General features: G+C 48.9%; 1 protein-coding gene and 2 non-coding genes across 3 annotated transcripts in view; all 3 read right to left on the bottom strand.

The window, feature by feature from the left end:
- The window catches only part of LOC135808824 (uncharacterized), a 31,029-nt gene extending 12,992 nt beyond the window's left edge, over positions 1 to 18,037 (bottom strand). The window contains exons 1-13 of the mRNA XM_065322053.1: positions 17,382 to 18,037; positions 14,722 to 14,784; positions 12,968 to 13,567; positions 12,448 to 12,588; positions 11,111 to 11,875; positions 10,127 to 10,231; positions 8,621 to 8,713; positions 8,043 to 8,141; positions 6,871 to 7,050; positions 5,939 to 6,484; positions 4,163 to 4,257; positions 3,505 to 3,629; positions 2,367 to 2,437 (exon numbers count right to left, since the gene is read on the bottom strand). Of these exons, the coding sequence (XP_065178125.1) occupies positions 2,367 to 2,437; positions 3,505 to 3,629; positions 4,163 to 4,257; positions 5,939 to 6,484; positions 6,871 to 7,050; positions 8,043 to 8,141; positions 8,621 to 8,713; positions 10,127 to 10,231; positions 11,111 to 11,875; positions 12,448 to 12,588; positions 12,968 to 13,567; positions 14,722 to 14,784; positions 17,382 to 17,648 (3,150 nt within the window). The 5' untranslated portion in view covers positions 17,649 to 18,037. The remainder of the gene's footprint in view (positions 1 to 2,366; positions 2,438 to 3,504; positions 3,630 to 4,162; positions 4,258 to 5,938; positions 6,485 to 6,870; positions 7,051 to 8,042; positions 8,142 to 8,620; positions 8,714 to 10,126; positions 10,232 to 11,110; positions 11,876 to 12,447; positions 12,589 to 12,967; positions 13,568 to 14,721; positions 14,785 to 17,381) is intronic.
- Trnal-caa (transfer RNA leucine (anticodon CAA)) lies at positions 807 to 926 on the bottom strand. Its single transcript has 2 exons — positions 889 to 926; positions 807 to 852 (listed from the first exon to the last, which is right to left on the bottom strand). It is a non-coding gene; the product is annotated as a tRNA-Leu (tRNA).
- Trnal-caa (transfer RNA leucine (anticodon CAA)) lies at positions 1,566 to 1,685 on the bottom strand. The gene is made up of 2 exons: positions 1,648 to 1,685; positions 1,566 to 1,611 (listed from the first exon to the last, which is right to left on the bottom strand). It is a non-coding gene; the product is annotated as a tRNA-Leu (tRNA).
- Positions 18,038 to 18,458: the final 421 nt, after the last annotated feature.

The following is an 18,458-nucleotide window of genomic DNA, read 5'->3' as shown; positions in this document are numbered from 1 at the left end:
TGATCTCTTGAGTACAGTGTACCAAACTGGCTGTAACCATGGTAACATTGAGGGGCGGCATCATTGCAGCGTACATGTATTTTGGTCGCACTGGCAAACACGTGCATTTTATGGTAGGCCGCATGCGTAAAATCCGCGACGAGGGGACATCCAACTTTCAACCACCTCCGGAGTTTGGAGAGAGCTTTGGAGAACATCCTAAAAATTCGAGAGGGTACTCAAACTATTCACCGGTGCCAGAAAGATGATTTGCAATGTAGGAATAGGAATGGCTAGACAAGGGATGGTCTAGCGTACTTGTGAACTTTCGTTTGAAATCATAGTAACTCAGTGTGTTGAGGACTCGCCAAAATGAAAGGAAGCTTTCAACGAAAGGTCGAAGTTTGACTTCTGGCAAAAATTTCTGCGGATGAAAAATATGTACAATTGGTGGCTGTCTATATGGCCACTCATGTGTTCTGCCGATTTAACTTGACACTTGACTGACTCACAACTTCCACCCAGACAGAGTCCACTGTGATGAAGCCGGTATTGCCAGTATTGCTACTACCTCCCACTGTACTACTCGCCCGGGTCCCATGAAGAAGGTATGATGAATAGTGCTTCTATGAGTAGGCCGGTATTGTGACTCGCAACTTAGGATTGTCTTTTGTTGTTTTTTGTAGTTTTACTCAATTGTAGTCGCGTTCCACAAAAAGAATCGACAGAAGCAGCTGACTTTCCTGGTGACAGATACTGGTGGTAGTAGATATTTTGCTACTCCCGGGTTATTTACAGTACCACCAAGCAAATGCAAAAAAAAGATGTGTCAGAAGTGGGATTCGAACCCACGCCCACATACGTGGACCAGAAGGCTCCAATCTGCATTGACTGCAGAAGGTACAAGACCTTGAGTCTGGCGCCTTAGACCGCTCGGCCATCCTGACATCTCCACTACTTGACGAAGAGCATAGGAGTTGAAACGCACAATGGACTCCAAACTGGTATGACATCAGAATGAGATCCAGTGTGTGATGATACAAGGAGGGCATACGTGCATGAGTCACGATAACAGATTACTTATCAGTTTACTTCTGAAGTAAAGCTCGTAATTCCTTATCTGCGCAGAGTGCTCAATGCCTATGATGGCTGAGCGCTTTCCAGAAGAATAAGGATGACTATTTGACCAGTCATAAACTTGTCCTTATTTTGGTGTACTTCTGAAGTATTTGTATAATTATTTCACCTTCCGGTGCATTGCTAGACATGTGATCAATGCCAATATAGAGGATAAGTAATGCACTGGCTTTGTGTCTTTCTAAGCTCGCTCTGTACGGAACAATCCGATTATCCTTGAAACATACCGCGAAGTATGATTCACAGTGCTGGTCATGCTTACTTCAGGCCCACCGCACCAACTTTGGAGGTGATGCAGCCATGGAAGGGGGGGGGGGGGGGTCCGGAGCCCTCCCCTGGGAAAAAATTCAAAAATTGAAGCCAATTGCAAGCATTTCCGTGCACGTGGTGCCATTTCAGTATTACTGCAATGAAAGACTTTCCAAAAATGCAAAAATGCAAAAAAGATCTGTCAGAAGTGGGATTCGAACCCACGCCCACATACGTGGACCAGAAGGCTCCAATCTGCATTGACTGCAGAAGGTACAGGACCTTGAGTCTGGCGCCTTAGACCGCTCGGCCATCCTGACATCTCTGACCATTGATCAAATGCCGGGACTTTCCACACCCAACGGATTCGCACATGCCATGCCATCAGAGAGGGACGATACGAGGTGTGCTAGTGGCCATACCAGACGGTGCACTGGCTTATTTATTTACGGACTAGTCAACTGAAAATCCATAAATTCCTACTGATTGGCGAGGGAACCCGATAATCGAACATACATACTCTATGTATGCACGACATATGCTGTAAATCGGTAACCAACGATTTTCGTCCGGACGGCGAGGGATCCGGATAAAAGAGGACCGGATAAGCGAGGTCTGACTGAAATAGATGCAGTAGATCCTCTGTCAGTAGATTATTCTATACATAGGACACGTTCATATCCATATTATCCAGGACACATTAAAGTTGAATCGCAAGTGGTCCTAAACAACTGTTCCTAAGCAAGTGAGTCACCAATCCCGTTGCTCATGTCACCCCTGTGTTCCAAGGCTATCAATGGCACGGACGACCCATTGTATTGGTTTTCAGTGAGAGAAATAGTCACCGCATATCTCAGGTTAGTGACAGCACTACCATCAAGCACAACACAGCTGTGCAAAAAAGCATTGAGTCTGAAATGCACAGGTTCTAGGTTCCGATGATCCTGTTTGTTTACAATTAGTGTCATGCGCAAAGCAAATCTCTAGCCTCTCCACTGTACCTGCGGTTTGAGAATGTAGCCGGAGTTTCTATGCCACATGAAGTGGGACAAGTAACTGCGCAGGTGCTGGTCTGGAATTCAGTAAGTGAACCGCATATCCAGTCACCACACAAGCATTGGCACACACACACACACACACACACACATCAGCACACACGTATGCACACACACACACACATGCGTGTGCGCACCCCCCCCCCCCCCCCACACACACACAACCACACACACGCACGCACACGCACGCACGCACCCACGCACACGCACGCACACACCCACGCACGCACGCACGCACGCGCGCACACACACACACACACACACACACACACACACACACACAAGATTACAGACTGCTATGCGGCCTAGGCTGTGACGACAAACAAATAAGAATCTGCCACTTCAACTTCGACACCATATGCTAATCTAATGAAAGCAGTGCTTGATGTTTCAACCAGGAGGGGGTCACAGTAAAATAGTACAGAATTCTAGAATTCGGGTATCAAATGCTGCCGTCTGATGATCGCTGAAATGCGTGAAACGTAAAGTTACAGCTACACAACCTTTCCGCGGCCTCTGTTGTGTGCCTCTGTTGTGTGCCTCTGTTGTGTGCCTCTGTTGTGTGCCTCTGTTGTGTGCCTCTGTTGTGTGCCTCTGTTGTGTGCCTCTGTTGTGTGCCTCTGTTGTGTGCCTCTGTTGTGTGCCTCTGTTGTGTGCCTCTGTTGTGTGCCTCTGTTGTATGTGAGAATTAGTGTAGTCTGTTGTGTGTGAGAATTAGTGTAGTGTATTTAATGATGTACACTAGTGGATATACAGTGAAACCTGTCAAGGCAGCGACCACTCGGATAAGGCGACCACTCGGATAAGGCGACCACCTGTCCTACAAGACCACTGGAACCAGAATCAAGGGATGCTCTTTCCAGTCAAACGACCCTGGATAAGGAGACCACCTGGTAACAAAGACCAAAATTTCAAAGGTCCCTTGAGCGGTCGTCTTAGACAGGTTTCACTGTACCGTCATGCTGATGTCACACAATGCACAGATCATCATTTAAAAGGCATTTCATTATGGACACCATGTTTGTATTGATCCAAGCATCACCTTGTTCTTACAAACAACCAGCATGCATGTACTATATAGTACCTGGAGTCTGGTAATTCAGTGCCACCATATGGCATCCACATCTCCAGTACAAACAGTACGGAAAGTTGGTCGAGTCAAAGCGCTTGTAGAACGGGTAGATGCGGCTTAGCTGGCTATGGTTGAAGCTGTAGCATTCATGCACACAAAAGTCATGAGTAAAAGAAATTATAAACATGGAGGCCTCCTTCTCCTGGAGGACAGGATGTGACGGGTTGAGTCCACAATAATGTGTGAGCATGAAAGCCAACCTATTCGCCACCTTTCTGTTTTCTATGTATGATGCGTGATGTCCATATACGAGTCTATGTGTGTGTGTTTGGGGATCACAGTTCGCGTGTGTGCATGTCACGGTGCGTCGTGTGTGTGTGTGTTGTGTGTGCGTGCATACGGTTGTGCTATTGTTGTGCCTCTCCCCAAAAAGGGCAATTGGAGGGATATAGCTCTACCTTGCTACATTGCGCACTGTTGCAAGACAAGGGGCAACAACGTAGTTTTGTGTCATGTCCACTTGGGCCTTAGCCTAGGCTAGCACAATGTCACAAACACAAAACACACACACATGCACACACACACACACACACGCACACACACACACACACACACACACACACACACACATAAACACGCAGGCACACATACACTCCATAAACACTCGTACTTGGTGAGCACTTTCGCCGTGTAGCCCTTGATCATATGCTTCTTGGCAGTGGACTCGGAGACAGAGATCATCTGGGTGCAAGGACCCTGTGCAGCCTGTTAGAGTTGTCCGCAGAGCACAGAGTATGCAGGAACATTAGACGGAGGGTGGTAGCCATTGCCATGCAGCGCAGAGTATGCAGGAACATTAGACGGAGGGTGGTAGCCATTGCCATGCAGCGCAGAGTATGCAGGAACATTAGACGGAGGGTGGTAGCCATTGCCATGCAGCGCAGAGTATGCAGGAACATTAGACGGAGGGTGGTAGCCATTGCCATGCAGCACAGAGTGTGCAGGAACATTAGACGGAGGGTGGTAGCCATTGCCATGCAGCACAGAGTATGCAGGAACATTAGACGGAGGGTGGTAGCCATTGCCATGCAGCACAGAGTGTGCAGGAACATTAGACGGAGGGTGGTAGCCATTGCCATGCAGCGCAGAGTATGCAGGAACATTAGACGGAGGGTGGTAGCCATTGCCATGCAGCGCAGAGTATGCAGGAACATTAGACGGAGGGTGGTAGCCATTGCCATGCAGCACAGAGTGTGCAGGAACATTAGACGGAGGGTGGTAGCCATTGCCATGCAGCACAGAGTATGCAGGAACATTAGACGGAGGGTGGTAGCCATTGCCATGCAGCACAGAGTATGCAGGAACATTAGACGGAGGGTGGTAGCCATTGCCATGCAGCACAGAGTATGCAGGAACATTAGACGGAGGGTGGTAGCCATTGCCATGCAGCACAGAGTGTGCAGGAACATTAGACGGAGGGTGGTAGCCATTGCCATGCAGCACAGAGTGTGCAGGAACATTAGACGGAGGGTGGTAGCCATTGCCATGCAGCACAGAGTGTGCAGGAACATTAGACGGAGGGTGGTAGCCATTGCCATGCAGCACAGAGTGTGCAGGAACATTAGACGGAGGGTGGTAGCCATTGCCATGCAGCACAGAGTATGCAGGAACATTAGACGGAGGGTGGTAGCCATTGCCATGCAGCACAGAGTATGCAGGAACATTAGACGGAGGGTGGTAGCCATTGCCATGCAGCACAGAGTATGCAGGAACATTAGACGGAGGGTGGTAGCCATTGCCATGCAGCACAGAGTATGCAGGAACATTAGACGGAGGGTGGTAGCCATTGCCATGCAGCACAGAGTGTGCAGGAACATTAGACGGAGGGTGGCAGCCATTGCCATGCATGTACGTTACTAGTAGTTATTGTCATGCACGTAGTCATTTCCAAGAAGTTCAGTAGCTTACGATTCGGTGTTGAGAAACACAACTAGCTTAGAGAAGTTTCGCTCGTGCCAGGCCACCACCATACCTGATTATACCAGGGTGGCTGCAGATGCAGCGCCTAATGGCACGGGTGAGGTGATAAGTCTCACGACTCCCCACGGCCAATGCCCAACAAAGGAGCGAACCTCGTTAGCTGCATCTATGTTACCGGCCTCACTCTGAGTAGTGAGTACCCAGTTGACCGTGGGAGCTCAGCCAGTGACTAGAGATATTGCTACCATCTAGTTCTTTTTGTTTTTTCGTATCAGCCTTTGTGAATTCAGCATCATTGTCGGCTTAGAACAGCTACTACTCTAGAGCTAACGGGGACCGGGGGTTGAATGGAAGATGTCGCTAAGATCACCACAGATAAAACATGCATAGGTCAGCTACCACTCCAGTAACAACTGGACGGCTTGCCAATTTGTTTGTATTTTCAGCTCAGTGCCCACTGACTTACATCAAAGCTAGTGAACTTGATGGACTTGCAGAATATCAGACAGGAGAGTTCGGGTGCAATGGCTGCCTTGGAGCCACCGTCCTGCTGCGTACAGTCAAACTGTGCTTGCGGCGGCTGTTGCAGCTGGTAGCCCTGCTGGTCCGAAGTGCTCGTTCTGTTCTGGTCCAGCAGGTGAGGTAGCATCTTGGGGTCGACGGCTTGTGGTAGAGAATGGCTGCGCATGTTGAGCTGCGGTGGAACAAGGCCTGGTGAGTCGGGGCTCATCACCAGTGATGGAAGAGCACCGCTGTTCGTGCTAACCAACAAGCTGCTTGAACCACCGCCCGAATGAGTGGCGGGCTGTGCGCTGTGCGAGCGTAGTGCCCGAGGAATACGCGGGCTGTCTGCCTCGTTGATGTCCCTACCAATTGTGGTGGCGAGAATGGGTGGCGTTGCCGGCATGATTTGATCTGCATCCAGGGTAGCATCTTCACCATTGATCTGCCACTGTGGCAATGTCGTGGAAAGGTGGATGGTGTGAAGCTCCGACTCTGAACTCCCAACAGTCTGCACATCAACACAACCAACACATCATCCGGACAACAAAAGCTCGGGCAAAGATCCTACTTTGAAAAAGTCAACTCTTATGATATCTTCAAGTAACCAGCATAACAAACCCTTGTACAGCAGACATTCAGTGTAGATCTACTACATCTCCCCTCGTGGTGCTCAGTATCCACATCGATCAACATCCACAACAGTCGCATGCGGCCTGAATCCGAGCGAGATGATTTCCTTCCACACAGTCCTCACAAGTCGCGGCGCACTAATGGCTTGATCAAAAACCTGAATACACCGTTAAGCGAAAACAGACTGAGAAATACGGCATTGCCCCTGTAAGCACGCAGTTACCATGATGTATAGCTTGCATCACCGTGGCAATCACAACGTACCAGTGGAAAGTCATCGCAGTGTCGCCTTGGCGTGGTGCTGGGTGATGGAGTGCGCGGCATTGTTCCGTGCTGAAGACGAGATAGCGCCAACGGGCTGTTCTGCGTGGCTCTTCGTTGCAGCAGGGAAGAATCGGCCGGTGACATGCGCCCATGCTTCAAGAGAATTCTGTATTTCAAATCCTGGATGTATATGAAAGGGGACAGAACCAAATTTGGCATTGGTCAAAAGGCACCAAATACTTACAAGACATCCTCGTCGTATTGTAAGTTGAACGTGGGGTATGCTGCTACGTCTGACATTCGATTTGCATAATAGCACAATCAATGGAGTGTTTCTAATTTTCTATTTCAACTTTGATGTCCGGCCAAGCAATGGATGCTGTACATTTTTCCAGGCGTTGACGGAAGGGGAGAGGCTTCACATCAAGACAAGGAAAATGTTGACAAGACTTGTCCAGGCAAACCTAGAGGAAGAGACTTTAGGTATGACAGCTAGATCAGTGGCTGTTTGGTCAGTATCGATTTCATGCTTGCACATGATAACGACACAGTCACAGTATGCATGTACTCAGTGTAAGAGGAATATGGCCATCCACTGTACATTGTGCGGGCACTAAACGACATCTTAAAAACGCAGTACTGGTATGCTGATGCTTTGAGCCAATAGGGCTTGAAAGTGCTACGTCACAGCATAGCAACAATTTCAAAAATTCAAAAACTGGATCCACTTGGATCCAGTTTTTGTATGGATCCAAGCACATTTAAAGCCGTCTTACTCACAGCAAGGTGATGTAGCCAGTGAAACTGACTGATTTGGCTACTGGGGGCGGGGTTACAACTGGTGGCGAAGTAAAAGTCACCCCTGCATACGACATGAGTGGGTTGCTATGCACCCACATACTGAGGCAATAGCAAAGTCACACCTTAGTGGATCCAAAATAGAAATCTGATGTCAACTTACTACTCCCTGGCCGTTTTTGACGTCATCACTTTCAAGCCCTATTCAAGAATGCTTTGTTGCTCATTAGACTTCTGTGTGGTTGATCGGAATGACCAGCGACTTGGAGCTATGCTGATGATGAGACCTAACATGGTCAAAAGCTAGCTGTCCGGAGATTGCATACACATGCATTTATTAAACTTTCAAATGTGTTGCTATGGCGACTACTTACCTCCGGTGATGGCAGCTGTGTGAGGTCGCCGCCTTCAAACTCCTTCTCCGTGAGAAGAGCGCTGCCTAGATACTTGACCATCATGTCTGCCATCATTTTCTGTGCGCAAAGGGAAAACACAGCCGACAACTCGATCTGCGGCTCAACGCTGAAACGGAAAGACAAGTGGATCAAGTTTCCAAAGGAAGAGCAGGGGTACGGTCAGTGCACCTCTTGCATAACTGCAGGACCCATACTGTTACAATGACCAGTCAATGCTCAGTCTGCCCATTCACCGGGCTTCTATACATCTGAGCTAGAGATGTCGGCGCTTATTAAACCCAAAGCAGAGAATCTGATGGTGAGCGGACTTCACTCAGGAACACTTCACGTCTTGCAGTAAGGAATTCTAGCAGGGTGCAGAATAATGTAGCTGCCTGACTGTATCATCATCACGGAGCAGAGCCGTGTGCATAAGCAACTAAGTTAGGCGGCCCTGGAAGCGGGTGCAGCACCCTCAGCTAGCAGCCCTGCAAGGAGCACTAGGTCAAGTTGAACGAATCATACGCAGACTCAGTGTTGTACAGCTGACTACTAACCTGCTGCCCATGAGAGCAATGGTTCTCAATGGAGATTATCAGCGGGTACGGTGAAGCAACGAATGCGTGTTGACTGACAGCAATGATCACGTCCTGGTGAGAGGAAGGTGACACAAATACGGAATGACGACAGCAAACTTCACTGTTAACTACCCTGTGATCTCGGGGGGGGGGGAGGAGGAGGAGGAGGAGGAGGAGGAGGAGGAGGAGGAGGAGGGGTGGAGGAGGAGTTTGGTCCATGGAGCCATACCGTAAAACCTCTCTTATCCCGTCGCCTTGGGATCAAGTGGGGGCCATATCTCAGATTCACCCCAGGCGTGTAACGCCGTATCGCAAAACTCGCAAACAAAGCAGCTAGAGTTGGCCGTACCATGTCCGCAAAACGCCCAAAACAGGATATAAGATATCGCAAAGTCTGCGTGCAACGTTCATCTGTCGATGCGTGGACTGGACTTGTACACGTACCGGGTAGGTCCTTCATACATGTTGTGTACATGGTCTACAGTATGTCATTGTCAGTCTTGAACATGATTGTACATGCTAGCCATTGTCGACGCATTTGAAAACCCTAAAACAGCAGGGTGACCGGAGTGAGGGGAGCTGAGTGTGACCATGAAGCCGGGAGTAGTAAACACCGGTGTGTTAGCCCTGGTGTGAAGTGACTACACTGTGCTATGTTTGTTCCAACGTGCTGCTCCCTACCATTCGAGGAGAAGAAGCATGTTTGTTTGCAAGTCCAAATGTCGGAGCCTCCAGCAAAACGTTTGTAAGAAGCAGCCGATGGCACATGTACATGTAGTTCAAGATCAAAGGAGAATTATGTATACATGTAGTCTGCTGTACGAGACTCGTTTCGGAGTGCTGTTTACCGCAAAACTTCATAATAAAAGGACCTATCTGAGCCAGTATCATTGGCTGCAAAAATGAAAATAAGGTGAATTATTTTATACACTATGTGGCCTAACATGACCTTCCAAAGCAGACTGAACGGGGTTATGCTACGCCCCTACACCCCATAACTTAGAAGAACACCACACACAATACTGACTGAGAATTACACACAATACTGACTGAGAACTAGAAAACACTGAGTCTGTAGTGGAATAGGGCCGCTAAATTCCGTATCCATGACACTATGAGTAACATCAAAATTTGGCATCACCGGTATTCCATTGCAAACTTGTGTCATTTGGCTCTGCCCTCATGGTATCGGGCACTTTTGCAAGTAATTAGCAACTTAAACGGAAGGGATTTTCTAGATTGACTGCCGATACGTGCCTGCAAGGTGTCCGCTTAAGTTAATGGAGGCTTCAAGATAACATATGACAGGGCCAGACAAGAGAGGTTGTGCTGGATTAAACCCTCAAGTCAGTAAGCTCTTCGGTACTGCTACACGTTTCGGCGGAGCCTCTTGGACCGTCGGATTCTCTGCAATGTATGCATGGCAACTGGTGTAGCCCATGGTCACACTGGGTACACGCTTATCATATCTACTTCGAGGGTTACCTCGAATAGAATCTTTGTAACCAGCGTCCTGCCATGTTTGACAACTGGCTGACGGTCTCCGTCCCAGCAGTCTATCTCAATACACCGACAGCCGGTGTGAAGAACCTACATGCACACACGCATTCACGTACGGGCATGAACACATACAAGTGTGTGTGTGCGCGCGTGCACACACACACAAACACACACAAACACACACACACACACAAATATATATGAATAAACCAATAGTACATACATACAAACACACACCTATACATCATACACACGTGAGTGAGTGAGTGTGTGTGTGAGAGAGAGAGAGAGAGAGAGAGAGAGAGAGAGAGAGAGAGAGAGAGTGAGAGAGAGAGAGAGAGAGAGAGAGAGAGAGAGAGAGAGAGAGAGCACACATGCATGCAAACACCCATTCAAGCATGTCAGTCTGACTCCTTCGGCTGTGAAGTACATTGTATTAGTATTTGCATGACACTGTCGGAAATCTTGGAGGTGAAATACATGTACTTGGCACATTGGAGTAACCATGGATTGCCGGGATGGGATTGATTCCTACTCAAAGCTTGAGTACCAATCTATCCCCACCTCGTCTTCAACTCTTCCTTCGCTCTTAGCGTGGGAAAGGACAATGATGGGGGAAAAACAGCCTACAGGACTGTACACATACAGTGGTAGCAAGTGAAATCCAACCCTAACTGCTATACATATAACAGAGCCCTGTTCATTTCACAGTCCCGATTGATCATAGTGCTTGACCTGCATAGCCCCAGAGCTGTTATATTCATGATGGGGTTGGATTTCACTAGCCAGCACTGTGGTTCTAGCTGATCAGTATGTTGGTGTAGAGTAGAGTAGAGTAGAGTAGAGTAGAGTAGAGTAGAGTAGAGTGCAGTACAGTAGAGTAGTGTAGAGTAGTGTACAGTAGAGTAGTGTACAGTAGAGTGCAGTACAGTAGAGTAGTGTACAGTAGAGTAGTGTGCAGCACAGTACCTGTATGTACATGTCCACGGTGGACCATCCCAACAGCTGATGTCCAGTTAGGTAGGTGTTGTGCGATGTGGCAATGAAGTAATGAGACAACGGTTGGCTGAGGTCATTCTCCTCCTCGTCACTTCCTGGACCAACAACTGGCATTTGTCCTTCGGTCATCAGGTATCGCATGAAGAGAGTCTTGCTGATCCACGCTGGCGGCTGGTCCGAGCTGAAGTCATGGCCAGACTCGTCGTAGCCCATCTTGGAAAATGCCACAACGACCTCTAGGCAATCGGCACGCGATAAGACCTCCTCGCTCTGACCCTGCACAAGGTCACAGAACATGTCCAGGGACATGCGTGCCTTCATTGCCCGCACCTCGCCGTCGTCGTTGACAACCATGACGTCATCACTGGTGATTCCCACATCCGGTGCATCGGAGCTCGGCGTTACTGCTTGAGTGCCAATGCTGCGTTTGCGAAGACGCCGACCCAAAAGAGTTCCACTGCCACTTCTCTTGCCCTCCTTTCTTCTCTTTGATCCCTTGTTAGCATCTGGAGAGCCTCCGGAGCTTCGTTCCTCTTGCTGCGAGGAGGCCATTGTAAAGTAGTCGCGATTCATGGAGCCAGATAAGCTGCTGCTACTGCTTGAGGATAGTGATGATGACGTGCTGCTCTTGGACACGTTGCCCAGTCCATCCACAGTGCTACATCTGCACCAGACGCTGGCTTTGCTGCACTGCTGGCACAGTATACCACTGCGCGTAGCGTAGTCCAAATACACCTGCGCGTGGCAAAGCGGCAGCAGCAGCAACAGCAGCAGCACATGCAGGTGCCACATACATGCAAGTGCAGTATCGGGCCATACAGGCAAACACGATCAGATCACTACTCAATAGAGTAGCATTGTAGCATGTATGTCTGATTCTTCTGTGAATTGTTGTATCACTCAAAACCCATGCATCATTCTTGCCACGCACGGCAAGGCAACACCAACGGGTAGCTAATCATTGACTTCACACACACACACACACACACACACACACACACACACACACACACACCTCAGACCTCAGACATGCCCATCGCGGAAGCGATGATAGCGAACAGCTATGTTAGACATAGCAACTTGTGCTGAGATTACACCATTCAACAGCTTGCTAGGCTGATGAATTGACCGTCAGTAATTTTTAGCGTGGTATCCACCACACAGCTGGTTGAAGTGGCTTTTTCTGGCCAGTGAATCCCTATTTTTAATTTTTATTTTCACATCCACCCACACACACATACATACACACACACATACACACCCTCACACGTATTCCACGAGTAGGCAACAATCCAGGGGTCACTGACCTGCCGCACGTCCTCACGCCGATGCAATGTATAGCCAATGTACAGCTCCACAAACAGTTTGAACGATATACTCTGTGACAATGCTGACAGATTGGATGCCATCAGAATGTCAACATTCTCCGCAAATATGGCATCTAAAACCTGCAGGCACAAGAACACAAAGACAAAAAACAAGATGAAAAAGGAGGACAAAATGTTAGGAGTTGCTAACTGTCCACCAACGTAACCAGATCTTATACAGTCAGCGAGTGCGACAAAATGGCACAAAACTCACAATTTTTCACCATAATTTAATTTGCTCACCATCCGAGTTACTAGTAAACAAAAGACAATAGTTGTCTATATCATGACAAGTGCATGTACATGTGCATTGCTGGACAGTGGTATCAGTGTATGACCCAAATAAAACACACATTTTGGAACATGGCTCCATGATGTGTGTGTGTGTGTGTGTGTGGAGGGGGGGGGGGGGTGTTTGTGGGTGCATGCGTGCGTGTATGACCTCTTCTACATGCATTACCTTCTCTGCTTTCCAAGCTCTCAGACCAGAGAAGCAGCTGACAGCAAGCAGTGGTGACAGCAGTCGATGGCGGCGCAGAAGCTCAGTATAGAGACACCTCAGCTGGTAATTTAAAATCCAGTTATCTCCGAGAGATTCGGTAGCGTTGAGTCGCGACAGCTTGTTGGGCTTCTTGCCAACGGCATCTGGAGCTGCCCCGGCAGCCTCGTCCTGTTCTGTCAGGGATGACAACGGGAACATTCCTACTGGCGGTGGTGACGATGGCAATGAGGACCACCGTGTCCTTGATACGGCTGTGCTGGGCGGTGCAGCAGATTTCTCGTCCAACAGCATAGGAGATACGGGTAGTTGTAAAGAGTGAGCCTTGATGTGATGGCCTCCCAGCGCCTCGACTTCGTCAGGTTTCTTCACAGCCGAGTCTTGAGCACCCGCAGGCCGCATGCAGCGCGGTCGAACGGACACAGGCAGCGCTTCGAGAAGACAGCGCAAGCCCGTGTGCCATGCTTGAATCACCGAGGCGGGTGCGTTCAGACATGCTAGGTTAAGTGTCGACCATGGCCAGCTGCCATAGTAGATGGACAAGCACTTCTCCTCGGTGGGCTGAACGACACCAGACAGAACGATACGGCATAGAACCAGTGAGATGGCCTGTACATCCCACAGGCTCTGCACAGTAATACAGAGCATGGCAGCCTACTTGAAGTTACTAGAAGCAAGCAAACAATGTTATACTAGCACATTGTGTCATGTGATAAATACTAGGAATCGGTGTGTTTGTAAAATCTGAGAAAAGACCATACATGTACATAGCCTGCAATAGAGCACACTAGTACCGTAAAGTACCGCCAGAGCGCCTCACCATCTCGTCCTTTCGTGGTCGTATTGTGGTGGTGGTGTCCTGTCTGTACTAGCTGTTGGTCATACGACACGAACCTTGTACACACATTGCACGCTGTGCAGTCAATCCGTACTCGGTTTACCTTCGAGCGGACACGAGCTCCACACAAAACCTACTACGTGTGACCTTGGTACGCTAATGTTCTCCAACTGTACACACTTTGGTGCACTCTGCCATACGATTTTCCTTTCCCTGGCTGTAAAATCAAGGTGGGGCGCTCTCGCGGTACTTTACGGTACAGTCAACTTCATGAATAGCAACACTCCATGCATAATAGTATGCGAATACTGGCATCATCGCATGCCATATGCTACACACACTTGAGAGGAATCAAAAGCGTTTCTGCTGTAACTCTGAGTTTCATGGTTTTAACCGATCATCAGACAGCAATATGCTATACATGTACTTGAAGTACAGTAGCAACAAGCCAGTGGTTGTGATGCCGCACTTTTACCACTTCATACAAAGCATCTGAAATGATGATGTAATTAATTTCATATCCTGTTTACCCTGTGGGACTGTGAAGATGTGTATTCCATGGTGAGCTGTCGGAAGGTGAGGGCCAGCAACAACTTCCTTCCCCATGGCTAGAACAGACATGTTATAACCCATTGCCATGGTGTCTCAAACTCGAAACATTGCATAGGTGCCCCAGGAATCTCCAGGCAAGGATTCCTGCGCACAAGTTCCCTGCCACTGTATTGCAACACCTCCCTGTCTCCGGACCAGAGGCAAATGCGTCTCAAACATAGTACTTCCAATCCAAGTACATGATATGGAGTGCTAGTGGCATTGTAAAAGTAACCGATGACATTCCATACAGGATCAGGGCCTACTACGGATAAACGTTATCTACCTTTATGAAGAAATGCTTCTGGATGCTCTTGGGCTCCTTGGGCAGCTGCCCACGCAACACCATCTAGCAGAGAATCACAAGGAATATATATTTCACTAGATAAATAATTTCCTTGTAACTACATAAAATAAGTGAAATAAGTGATACAGTCAGACATGGCTTAACCGCACGCATCCGTTCTTCCAAAACATATCCGGATAGGCGAGGGAACCGGATAATCGAACACACATACTGTACATATCCATGACATAATTATGCTGTAAATCGGTAACCAACAACTTTCTTCCGGATGGCAAGGGATCCGGATGGCGAGAGGATCGGATAAGCGAGGTCTGACTGTACACAGTGACACTATCACTAGTTAGCGGCTTTGCCCGTACAACAGGCTTGTCACTGACTAGTTAGCGGCTTTGCCCGTACAACAGGCTTGTCACTGACTAGTTAGCGGCTTTGCCCGTACAACAGGCTTGTCACTGACTAGTTAGCGGCTTTGCCCGTACAACAGGCTTGTCACTGACTAGTTAGCGGCTTTGCCCGTACAACAGGCTTGTCACTGACTAGTTAGCGGCTTTGCCCGTACAACAGGCTTGTCACTGACTAGTTAGCGGTTGAATCCTGGCCAATACACTGTAAAGAGCATTGCAACTAAGCCTACATCAGTGTTTGTCAACTCTACAGAGATGCGTAGCGTGTGTTCGAGAGTATTCCAGGAAAGCTATAGTTGAATTGGAAACACAGTTTCAGTTGCAGCTGTATGCCCGGATATTTAGACCACCAAATTGAATACGCAAAGCCACGAAATCCCGCAAAATGGCACTGGTCAGTACACGAAGGACCGGAGAATGGCACTGGTCAGTACACGAAGGACCGGAGAATGGCACTGGTCAGTACACGAAGGACCGGAGAATGGCACTGGTCAGTACACGAAGGACCGGAGAATGGCACTGGTCAGTACACGAAGGACCGGAGAATGCATGGTAAGGGCATGCTCACACTGTGACACGAGAATCGCGTTAAAGGGGAAGTTAAGGCAAAAGTTAAAATTTCACCAGTTGTAGTCTTCGGGGTGCTGAGTCGAATGGTCGTGGTCCGAGGAAGCTGAGACGCTCCCTTCCTACTTGAATCCCAATCGAACTCGCGCACTTCCACCGAAACTGGGTGACTGCGCCCTACTAGATGGGGATATGTATGCAAAATGTCACTAAAAGCGCCATTTCGTTCTTATAAAAGCATGGATGACCGCGATTGGCCCATATGTTGTAGTCTTTTGGACGCTGAGTCGACTGGTTTTGGTCCGAAAAGGCTGCGATGCAGCGTTCCTCCTTTATTCCCAATCGAACATGGTTGAACAAGCGGTCACGTGCTCCTGCGTACGCCAGTCACCTGGTCACCGTGCGTGCAGGGTACAACTTACTAGCCTGTTTGACCTTTTTTGGGTGCAGTCCTGTCACTCGAGTTGAACTCGAGTTGAACCTTGGTGTGAAAGTTGTCGCCTGCTGGCGTGGTGACCAGGTGATTTGGGCACCCAGGAGCACGTGACCGCTTGTTCAACCATGTTCGATTGGGAATAAAGGAGGAACGCTGCATTGCAGCCTTTTCGGACCAAAACCAGTCGACTCAGCGTCCAAAGGACTACAACATATGGGTCAATCGCGGTCATCCGTGCTTTTATAAGAACGAAATGACGCTTTTAGTGACATTTTGCATACAAATCCCCATCTAGTAGGGCGCAGTCACCCAGTTTCGGTGGAGGTGCGCAAGTTCGATTGGGATTCAAGTAGGAAGGGAGCGTCTCAGCTTTCTCGGACCAAGACCATTCGACTCAGCACCCCGGAGACTACAACTGGTGAAATTTTAATTTTTGCCTTAACTTCCCCTTTAACAACGCCAAAGAGAAGTGTTGCGTTTTCAACTTCCTTCACTTTCAGAAAAAAATGTCGGCATTTCAAGTTCAAATTGAGTGAGTTTTCACAGGCAATGAGCACTCTTATTTTGTGCAAGGCCGGGACAAAACCTCAATCGTCCAACACGGGCAATAGCTGATTTGTTCTTCTTCACGAGGACCAGTCTCATCCTCGTCAGGGTGCCTGAGTATTTTCCTCACTGTGGTCAAGAACCTTGAATTCACGGGGCCCGGTTGCATTCGAAATAATACTATTGTGTTTTGCGTCCATACGACTCAATGTCCTTATACATGCCCCCCCCCCCCTCTTGGGGTCGCCACAGTCAGAGTTTAAAATGCAACCGCGACGTTTTGGTCACATGCATGCTGTTACTGCATGGACGTGTGTTTTGGTTGCAGTGTGAGCGCTCCCCTACACTACAGAGCGATACATGCATTACTGAATTAGGCATCACATTACATGCACAGCAGTGTTCCAAGCACCAAGGCCAAACTCACTTGCCACGAATTCACATATAAAGTGTGTGCACAGAAATCTAATGAAGATCCCCCCCCCCCCCGTGTCGCACCACTGACATTGCTTTGAGGTTTATACAATAATTCTGCATGTGTGTGTGTGTGTGTGTGTGTGTGTGTGTGTGTGTGTGTGTGCGCGTGTGTGTGTGTGTGTGTGCGTGTGTGTGTGTGTGTGTGTGTGCGCGCGTGCCGGTGTGTGTGTGTGTGTGTGTGTGTTTGTGCGTGTGTTGCTGCTGCTTACCTTGAGCTGTGCGACGTCCAGTTGATTCTTGCTGCCCACTGCATCCCAGTAGAGCCGGTGATTTGCACGGTCCAGCCGAACGAATACCTCCTGGCACTTAGCACCATCGTCGGTCCACATCACCAGCACCGTGCCGCGGTACAGCTCTGAAGAAATATTTTCTCCCGGCGCTACGAGCTGACCGAGCGGGCACGCTTGAAGCTCGTTCATGCCGACCGCCACACCTCCTCGCCTACCCCCGCTGGGTCCATCGTGTAACGAGGGCATAGTGTGCGATGTCGGCTGGCAGCGGCACTGACCCCAGCGGACACGACCACCAACCTCTCCGAACTCTTCCACAGGACTCCTTGCCACACAGCAGGCTTCATTCACATCTGTAAAATCTTGTGATGTTCACAAACATTCTCGTGTCCGCGTTGATGTCGCATTGTTGACTCCACCGCGATGTGTTTCGTGTTACAAAGTTGACATCACACACTCTCATAGCTAAGTGACGCCTCTTATCCCGTTGTTCGAAAGCTCAAGCACGACCGAGCGTAACACGGAGTCGTGCCAATACCATGAAGACGGACACCAGGAATACTTCCCTGTTCTTCCTATATATTCACGATTGATTGCGACGGATACTACAAACAGACTTCATTGCTCCGGCTGAGTGTCTCGGTATCGGGTCGGCTCGTGCATGGATATGGACACATGCCTGTTTTGAATGACTCTGCGCCTAGGCGCCTGGGAGTGGGAGCAGAAGATTCAAGTACATCTGCATCATATGCATGATCATACTACACGTAGGTCTACATGACGTACATAACAATCATGATGTCGGTGATAACGATCAGTCACATACTGTAGTATGGACATGCTGGGTGATAATAATGAGGAAGATCTGCCGGTAGCGAAGTGAACCACTGGCCTGGACTGCCTGGACTACACTGGTGGATCTTGGTGGACCGACGATGTCCGGTACGTGCGGATCTCAGGGCCGTATCTCGTGAGGCTGTCAACCACAATACACATCGTCGCTGCACAATACGATGGTGCAGCGTCACTTTTGCTCAAGCGAACATAACAGTGCTG

This window comes from Sycon ciliatum, chromosome 2, assembly GCF_964019385.1.
Source record: "Sycon ciliatum chromosome 2, ocSycCili1.1, whole genome shotgun sequence".
NCBI classification, from domain to species: Eukaryota; Metazoa; Porifera; class Calcarea; order Leucosolenida; family Sycettidae; genus Sycon; species Sycon ciliatum.
This window is presented reverse-complemented; position numbering and strand designations above follow the sequence as displayed.